The 8,441-nt window shown below is 59.1% G+C and overlaps 2 protein-coding genes across 4 annotated transcripts; one reads left to right on the forward strand and one right to left on the reverse strand.

Moving 5' to 3' along the window:
- The first annotated feature begins 657 nt into the window (after window positions 1-657).
- Gdf15 (growth differentiation factor 15) lies at window positions 658-2,839 on the forward strand. Its single transcript, XM_055618675.1, has 2 exons — window positions 658-1,018; window positions 2,044-2,839. Exons 1-2 carry the CDS (start codon window positions 739-741, stop codon window positions 2,673-2,675), a joined length of 912 nt encoding a protein of 303 aa, XP_055474650.1. The 5' UTR covers window positions 658-738; the 3' UTR covers window positions 2,676-2,839.
- Window positions 2,840-5,330: 2,491 nt separating this feature from the next.
- Window positions 5,331-8,170, reverse strand: Lrrc25 (leucine rich repeat containing 25). Of its 3 annotated transcripts, none has more exons than XM_055618856.1 (3): window positions 8,051-8,170; window positions 6,734-7,539; window positions 5,331-5,647 (listed from the first exon to the last, which is right to left on the reverse strand). In XM_055618856.1, the coding sequence occupies exons 2-3, from the start codon at window positions 7,528-7,530 to the stop codon at window positions 5,551-5,553; spliced, it is 894 nt and encodes a 297-aa protein (XP_055474831.1). In that variant the 5' UTR covers window positions 7,531-7,539; window positions 8,051-8,170; the 3' UTR covers window positions 5,331-5,550. The 3 variants fall into 3 exon arrangements, with proteins under 3 accessions (XP_055474831.1, XP_055474829.1, XP_055474830.1); XM_055618854.1 differs by having other exon boundaries at window positions 6,734-7,563; XM_055618855.1 differs by having other exon boundaries at window positions 6,734-7,563; window positions 8,106-8,138.
- Window positions 8,171-8,441: the final 271 nt, after the last annotated feature.

Consider the following 8,441-nt stretch of genomic DNA (forward strand, 5'->3'; position numbering starts at 1 on the left):
TCAGGCCGCAGGCTGACGGGCCGGGCCGGGCCGCGCCTCCTGTCTGTAATCGGAAGAAGCAGGCGCACAGTAGGTTTCTTCTTGCCTCTCCCCGGCCTGGGGAGACCGAGGCAGGCGCGGGGCAGGCGAGCGCTGGGCCAACGGCAGGGCCTGAGTGTGTGAGCACCTAGTCGTCGTGGGGAGGCAAAGCCAGCGAAGGCTTCCCCGGGCAGGGGCTGTTTGCACGAGGTTTGGAAGGGTCAGCAGGAGTCCCACAGGGGCCCTGCGGTGCGGTGTGCCCTGGCTTGCCCTGCCTTTGCAGTGCACTCGGTCAAGGCTACCAGGTCCACGCCTGGGACACGGAGTGCACGGGGATTTGCCCAAACTTGCCTCTTCTAGTTTTTTCTTGGCTCTTTGTTTAATCTCTACCTTTGATGAGCTGAGGAGAGGCGGGAGGGAGAGAGGGTGAGGGGAGCCCTGGTCCCACGGGGAAGGAAGAAGGCACTTGAACTTCAGCCTGGGCTCCATCACGTGCTCTGTGGGGCGGCCAGCCCTCACTCGGGTCACCGGAGGGGCCGGCTTCCCTCCTGAGTGGTGAGGTGCCGTCCCCCTGCCTCCGCGGCCCTGGGGTTCCCGTCCGGATTAGCCTGGTCACCCGAGTTGGCAGGCGCCCGGGGGCGGGGCGGACAGAGTCCGGTGGGTATAAAGGCGGCGGCAGAGGGCTCAGCCACAGCCACAGCCACAGGGGGACACAGCGCCATGGCTCTGCCCGAGCCCCAGGCCCGGCTCCCAGAAGGCTCGCAGCTGAGGTTCCTGCTGTTCCTGCTGCTGCTGCTGCTGCTGCTGTCATGGTCGTCACCGGGGGGCGCCCTGGCAGTGACCGAGCCGCGACGCTCCCTCCCGGAGCCCCAACTCCACGCCCACGAGCCCCGAGGTCGCTTCCAGGACCCGCTGAGGCCGCTGCATGCCAACCAGAGCCGGGAGGACTCGAACTCAGAATCCATCCCCGACAAGGCGGTCCGGGTACTCACTCCAGAAGGTGAGCGGCACCGGGGACCCGGCCTCTCCCCCTAACCAGTTACGTCCGCGAGGCTCGCCCAACCTCTGCGCCTCAGTTTCTCCTGCAGTGACGAGTAGGAAGCCACATCTCTGGGGTGGCCAGCAGGCCCTCGTGCAGCGGGCTCAGCCACAGTGGGAATGGGCAGCCGTCCTCAGCCCGAGCTGGACAAACGACGTCCAGGGAGGTCAGGGTCGCTCCTGAAGGCGCACGGAGTCGGGGGCGGGCTGGGGCGGGGAGAGGGTCCTGGAGGGAGAGGCAGGGACGAGGGCCAGAGGGAAAGAAGCTGCAGGATCAATATTCTGACGCAATCCCCGGTCAAGACTGTTAACGAGAAGCCGGTGACAGTCCCCTTCTGGCGCGTCGGCGCTAGGACGCCGCCCCCTGGCTGGGGGCGGAGCCAGGCAGATCGGGCCACGCCCCTCGCCCTCCGCGGGAGCCGAGCGACTCCAGGCGCTTGCCGTCCTCTGCCACGCCAACTACTCCAGAGGTTGAGGCAGGAGGATTGCCATGAGTTCAAGCCAGCTGGGGCTACGTGTGAGACCTGTTCCCAACCTTATTTTTTTTCTTTTGGATTTCTTTTCTTCCTTCCTTCCTTCCTTCCTTCCTAGCTTCCTTCCTTCCTTTCCTTTCCTTTTCCTTCCTTCCTTACCTTTCCTTTTCCTTCCTTCCTTCCTTCCTTTATTCTTTTTTTTTTTTTTTTTTTTTTTAGTTAGGAACTTTGCAGCCCAGGCTGATTTCAAACTCAGGGCAATCCTCCTGCCTCCGTTCCGTTCCCCAAGTTCTGGGAGGACAGTTAAACCAAGAGTGGTGGCGCACGCCTCTATCCCAGCGCTCGGAAGTCAGAGGCAGGTGGATCTAAGTTCAAGGCCAGCCTGGCCTACATAGCGAGTGTCAGGGCAGACAGGGTTCTGTAGAGACTTAGGCTGCTTATGTGTGACATCTGTGCACACGGGCACACCCGCACCGGCGCGAGCGACCGACCGGCTTTCTGGTTCCTTCTGCAGTGCGACTGGAGTCCCACGGTCACTTGCTGCTCCGCGTCAACCGGACGTCGCTGACCCACGGCCTCCCCAAAGCCTACCGCGTGCACCGAGCCCTGCTCCTGCTGACGCCGTCGTCCCGGCCATGGGACATCACCGGGCCCCTGCAGCGCGCGCTCAGCCTCCGGGGACCCCGTGGCCCCGCGCTGCGCCTGCGCCTAGCGCCGCCTCCCGACCCGGCCGTGCTGCCCTCTGGAGACGCGCGGCTGGAACTGCACTTCTGGGCGGCCGCCGGCAGGGGGCGCCGCAGCGCGCATGCGCGCCCGAGAGACTCCTGCCCGCTGGGTCCTGGGCGCTGCTGTCACCTGCAGACTATGCAGGCGACACTCGAGGACCTGGGCTGGAGCGACTGGGTGCTGTCCCCGCGCCAGCTGCAACTGAGCATGTGCGTGGGCGAGTGCCCCCACCTCTACCGCTCGGCCAGCACGCACGCGCAGATTAAAGCGCGCCTGCACGGCCTGCAGCCCGACCGGGTGCCCGCCCCGTGCTGCGTCCCCTCCAGCTACACCCCGGTGGTCCTCATGCATAGGACAGACAGCGGCGTGTCACTGCAGACCTACGAGGACCTGGTGGCCCGGAGCTGCCACTGCGCATGAGCGCCGGGCCCCGCCGTCACCTGCACTCCCCTTCCAGGATGCTATTTATATTTGTATTTATTAATATTATTAATTTATTGCGGTCGGGCTGGGTGGATGGATTGTGTATTTATTTAAAACTCTGCTAATAAACGTGAGCCTGGTTTCTATGGGGTGTCTCGGTGGCCTCGGCACCATACTCACCTCCCTGGCCTCAGTTTCCCCAAGGTAGCACCTAAAGGGAGGGGTGGGTGAAGGGATGGATGAGAAGAGTTGTGACCTCTCAGGCTCTTGAGAGGGCTCAGAGGGTAAAGTAGCTTGCAACCAAACCTGATGACCTGAGTTCAGTTCTTGGGGATTCAGATGATCTCATGATGGAAATGACTTCCGACAGCTCCCTCTCCCTCAAATACAAGGTAATTACACAAATACAATGTAATTAAAAAAAGAAAACTTTTAAAGATTTAAGACATTCCTGTAACTATCTCTGTCATTTGTCACAGTGTCTGACTCCACCTGTCTTAGGGCCCTCCTATAGGAATGTCACCTTTTCAAAACTATGCAGCCCAAGGTCATCAAGTTCATGACTTCACAAAATCAGTCTGACACTGACAAGGATGAGGTCAATACCCTTCCTGCCTCCAGCAATTACTTTCACAAATATGCATGCTGCCTCTGGTCTTTCATATGGAAAGAGCAAAGAATAAATAATAAGTTGTGTGGAAGTTTTGCCCACATTTTATCTTCTAGGAGAAACACATGTATGTGTCAGAATTACTGAATCCAGACCCCTCGCTCCTGTGTCCACCCTGAGCTGTGCGGAAGTGTTTCCTCCCCTGCCATTCTCAGTGAAAGAACAGGGAGAGGTGATTTAGGTGGCTTCTTGCCAGAAGCCACCTGAGGGCAGGTGTGTAAGGTCAAGCCAGAGGGACTCAGGCTGAGGCAGAAGGGAGGACTCAGCAGCCCAGACTGTACTGGCTACTTGTAACAGTCCTGACCAGCGGCATAGAAGACTGACCTTGCAAAGGTGCTGAGGCTAAGGGCTTGAAAATGAGGCTCCAAGAAGCCTTCTTAAGCTCATGCAATCGGGGACCCTGGGAAGAGGAACAGAGGACACACCCATCAGGCTGTCCTGGGGGGGGGGGGGTTCTTGACGGGGGTGTGGGAGGGACTGGCCACCTGTGGGGGTCCCGGGTGTGAGCAAGCCAGTCTGTACCCTGCCGGCATGGCCTCTGTGCTAGCCTCGGTTTCCCCTGAAAACGACAGACTTCGCTCTCATTTTTCCTCTAACCACCCTCACGTCCAGAATGAGGGGTGCTTGTGAGCAGGCTGGGGTTCAGCTTGAGGTGTCATAACTTGGTGAATTCAGTGAGCTCCGAGGAGCGCTCAGGAATCCTGGACTCTGTAGAAGGTGTGTGTTGGGGGGGGGGGGGTATTGGAATGACTTACAGGCCGCAGTCCAGGTAATTTAACAGTGTCTAGCTATGAATGGAAAGGCCAAGAATCCAGTAGTTACCTTAGGCTACAAGGCTAGGTGTCTTCAGTATATGGTGGAGTCTTGAAGAAGTAGGCTCTAAAGAATGGACTTGTTAGCAAGGGGAGAGCAAACAGGCAAAGAGCAAAAGCTTCTGTCTTCCATGTCCTTACAGAGATTTCTAGAAGAAGGCGTGGCTCAGATCAAAGGCCTGTCTTCCTGCCTTAGGAACTGGATCAAAGGCATGTGTCTTCCACTCTCAAAGGCCCGGATTAGAGGTGGAACTTCCAGGCTGGGTGGGTGGCACCCACCTGTCTCTGCTTCCCCGGTGCTGAGATTAAAGGCATGAGCCACCAGGGCCCTTTCTTTTTGTTTTGAGTCTGGGTCTCAGGTAGCCCAGGCTAGCCCTGAACTCTTTCTGCCCGCCCTGCACCCACCCATCTCACCCTCCACCTCCTCACCACCCCCCAGTCTGGTCTGGATGGTGAGGGGCGAAGGCATGTCTGAGTGAAGACTCCAGTCCCGACACAGCCCCGACCCGACTCCACTTTTTAAGTTTTTCATTATTATCATTTGCCCAGCACTCAGGAGGCAGAGGCAGGTGGATCTCTCTGAGGCCAGGGCAGCCAGGCTACACACAGAAACCCTGTCTGGGGGTAGGGGCCCTCACTGCACGACAGAAGCCGCTCACCACTTGGGCGCCTCCGCTCTCCCTGTCAGTTAGTTGACAGCCAAGAGTAGCACGGCAGCCCTGAGGACCCTAAGTGGTCTCTGGTCCCCTTGTGTTGTTTTTAATTTGTTTGCACCTCTGTCTGGTGAGCAGCGACCCCAGGTGGGAAGGACAGAGGGAAAGAAAAAGGGACATGAGGAGACACAGGGAAAGCCACACAGGCTGGGTCCTCAGCCCCAGGATCCAGGATCCTTGGGGGACAGGGAGAGGGAAGGGGAAAGTGGGAAGGGCAGAGGGAAGGAAGAAGAAGGGGTCCCTGGGGCTGAGGACAACAGGGAGGCCCCCGGGGAGTCTCAGTGGCTGGTATGTGAGGGGCAGGCAGGCCCCTTCTTCTGTTTTGAGTCAGGGTCTCAGGTAGCCCAGGCTAGCCCCGAACTCTTTTTGCCCACCCCCTCCACCCACCCATCAAGAACAGAACAGTTCGAGAATTCAGAAGGAGATCGGACTCTTTGGTCAGTTGTACACTCAGAGCCAGCGGCCCCACGTGTCCCAGGACATTTATTGAGCACCACGTGTATGCACACTGAGGGAGGTTTCAGTTTCTGACTCTCCTTCCCCTTTGGGGATCCTCTGTGATGTTTAGCTTGCTGGCAGCGTGCAGTCGCAGGGAACAGAGTCTTGGAGTCCAGCGTCTGTCTCCACAGGCCGGGCTCAGCGTCTCAGAACCCACACTCCGCGTGGTGTGGTGGGGCCTACCCCAGGGACTCCAGGTTGCAGTAGAGGGGCTGAGGGTCCAGGTCGGCACCCCTGTAATTCATGTAGCAGTCCCTGTCCCCTGCCGCGCTGCTCCTGCGGAGGAAGATGCAGCCCTGAGCGAGCCGTAGGGCTTGTTTCTTCTGTTTGCGATCTGTGTGTCTCTCTGTCTCCTTTCTTCCTGAGACAGGGCCTCACTGTGTACCCCAGGCTGGCCTGGGTGTCACAGACATGCTCCTGCCTCTGCTTCCCCAATGCTGGGATTAAAGGTGTGAGTCACCATGCCCTCTTGTTTTTGTTTTGAGACAGGGTCTCAGGTAGCCCAGGCTAGTCCTGCCCGCCCCCTCCACCTGCCTCACCTCTCCCCAGTCTGGTCTGGAATGGTTCGAGGGGGGACACTCCAGCCCTGACACAGCCCACCCGAGTTCACTTTTTAACAGTTTCTCATTATTATCATTCGCCTGTGAGGGCAGAAGACGGTGCGACGGGTTCTGTTCGCCCCGCAGGAGTGGGAGGAATTGGGTGCTCTGAGGCAGCAGGCAGAGGGTCAGCCCGGCAGTGCCTCCCCATCCCCCTCCTCAGCCCCTTCTGCTTTTCAACATTTACATCTCATTTGCATACCCTCGTTCTCGGCAAATGATTTACCCAAATCCCCAGGCTCAGCTTCCAGCACTCCCTTCCCTCTTCCTTCCCTCTTCTGGCCTGCCCGCACCAACCCACAGCCTCCGAGGCTCCCCCCGCATCGGTTTGTTGAGACACTCTCATGTGGTCCCTGCTGCTGGCCTCAAACCTTCTGCCTCCACCCTACAGGGCTTGGAGACGGGGCCAGCCTTTATCCAGTCTTAACTGGCTGAGCACCCCTTGAGTTGCAGGGACACGCTGGTTACGTCCCCAGAGCAGGGAGACTCAGACAGCCCTGAGTCCTGAGCCCGGGCTGCTGACCCTTCTCAGCCCCACTTCCCCGCCCTGCCTCCTCCACAGCTAGGAAGGGTTAACAGCTCCCAACCCCTGGACAGGAGGGAGGCGAGGCCTGCAATCCTCACTAAGCACAGCCTACACAGCTGGAATTCTCAGGCTGACTTCACACTCCTAGTAATCCCCCTGACTCTGACATCTGAGGGCTGCAGTGACAGGGCCATTCGAGTAACTGCCCTCTCTGGACAGGGGCCTGGGGTCACTCACCTGGGTGCCGACCAGGAGCAGTCCTCCGCTGGCTGGCCAATGAAGACATTCTCATAGACCAGCGTGGACGTGGCTGGTGGCCTGTCTGTGGCCTTGGGGCCAGGTCGCCGGCTGCTGTACCTTGGCAGGAAGCCTGTCACTGGTCCTGGGGCATCCTGTGCATTCTGGGCTTTGCCGAGGCCCTGGCCACTGGCTCTCCGGTGTCGCCGAACTCTCCAGACCAGCACAGATCCACAGACAGCCAGGGCCAGAAAGATAGTCCCTGCCACCACAAGGGCGGCGATGGTCCCTGGGGCCAGGCTAGGGGGACAGTTGACTTGAAGGAAGGTGGAGAGGTTCCCAGGAGCACCAGTGGCCTGGTGGAGACACAGCAGCTGCTGCTGCCCTGAGCAGTTGTTCTGGCGAAGGTCATGCCAGGACCCCAGCCCACAGCTGCAGTCTGCCCTGAGCTCCAGGTCACAGCGCAGGGCCAGCGACTGGTCCACGCTGGTCAGCCGGTTGTGGGTGACGATCAGGGTTTTCAGTTTCTCCAGGCTGGCGAAGAAGCCCCCCGGGAGCGTCTGCAGGCCGTTCCTGGACAGGTCCAGGACTTGCACTTGGCTGGCTCTCAGGGGCTGGCTCCGGAGCAGGGACAGGCCAAGGCCACTGAAGTTGAGGCAAGTGTCGTTGAATGTCTGGGCCCAGTCCACAGTGCTTGGGGACACCGTGCAGGTTAGATCCTGACTCCCTGACTTGTGGAGCAGGGCCAGCAGCAGCGGGAAACAGGAGCTCAGCAGCCTTGCCCCAGTGACCCTCATCCTAGCAATCTGTGGAGACATTTGGGTTGAACACTGTAGATTTAAAAAAAAAAAAAAAAGCATTACTAATTCAAGCCAGGCTACATGTGGCGGCACACCTTTAATGCCAGCACTTGCCAGGTAGAGGCAGGTGGATCTCTGAGTTCAAGGCCAAACTGGTCTGTTTAGTGAGACCCAATAAAACTCAAATAAAACACCTTCAACCGGCTCACAGTCTTCTGACAGGAAAGCTCATGGCCCCTGGCTGGCCACCTCTCCCTGTGTGTCCCTGGTCTCCAAGCCTCCAACTTCTGGCCTGTGAAATGGGTAAATCCCAAACCTTCCCAGGGGAAGGCTCTCCTACCTCCCACACTTTCCCAGGCCTCCCCTATCGCAGCACAGCACTTCCGCTTGCCAAGGCACAGCTGTATGCAGGTGATGGTTGTCCTGGAAACCTTTCCTGGGACCCTCCTACTCTGTTGCCGACCACAGAGCCGGAGGCAGCAACCTGTTTGTGTGTGTGTGCTGCCCTGGGCCTCACCTCCTGCTGTCACCTCCTGGCCTTTGCAGTGTAGCAAGCCTCGGAAGCCACCAACCTGGAGTTCTCCACATGTGCAGCCAGCGCCTAGGGGAAGAGGCAGGGGTGTAGGAATGGAGGGGAGAGCAGAGTCCAGGCCTCTGTGGGCCTCGGGCTCTCACGAGAGGAGGAGGGGCCACCCTGTCCCACTTCTCTCTTGCTGGAAGCCAGTGACCTCACCCTGAGCTCCTTGCCTGCCCGCAGCTTCCCCAACACAGCTTCCTGACCTTGACCGGGCTCCGCGGATGTTCACTCAGCAGTCACTCCAAATGCCTCAGCTCTGGGCAGGTATGGGACATGTGGTCCTGGGAGACGGCTGAGCTGGACAGTGACCAGGAGGTTCCCACCCCACCCC

This window comes from Psammomys obesus, unplaced genomic scaffold, assembly GCF_907164565.1.
Source record: "Psammomys obesus unplaced genomic scaffold, mPsaObe1.curated_primary_1811, whole genome shotgun sequence".
In the NCBI taxonomy this organism is placed as follows: Eukaryota; Metazoa; Chordata; class Mammalia; order Rodentia; family Muridae; genus Psammomys; species Psammomys obesus.

What these genes read in the sequence shown, in the direction of transcription:
- Gdf15 (XM_055618675.1), top strand. Translation starts at nt 739, where the DNA reads ATGGCTCTGCCCGAGCCCCAGGCCCGGCTCCCAGAAGGCTCGCAGCTG. An exon ending in CCGGGTACTCACTCCAGAAG is followed by an intron (nt 1,019 to 2,043) that starts GTGAGCGGCACC and finishes TTCCTTCTGCAG; the next exon opens with TGCGACTGGAGTCCCACGGT.
- Lrrc25 (XM_055618854.1), bottom strand. Translation starts at nt 7,551, where the DNA reads ATGTCTCCACAGATTGCTAGGATGAGGGTCACTGGGGCAAGGCTGCTG. An exon ending in TGCTCCTGGTCGGCACCCAG is followed by an intron (nt 5,648 to 6,733) that starts GTGAGTGACCCC and finishes CTTCCTCCGCAG; the next exon opens with GAGCAGCGCGGCAGGGGACA.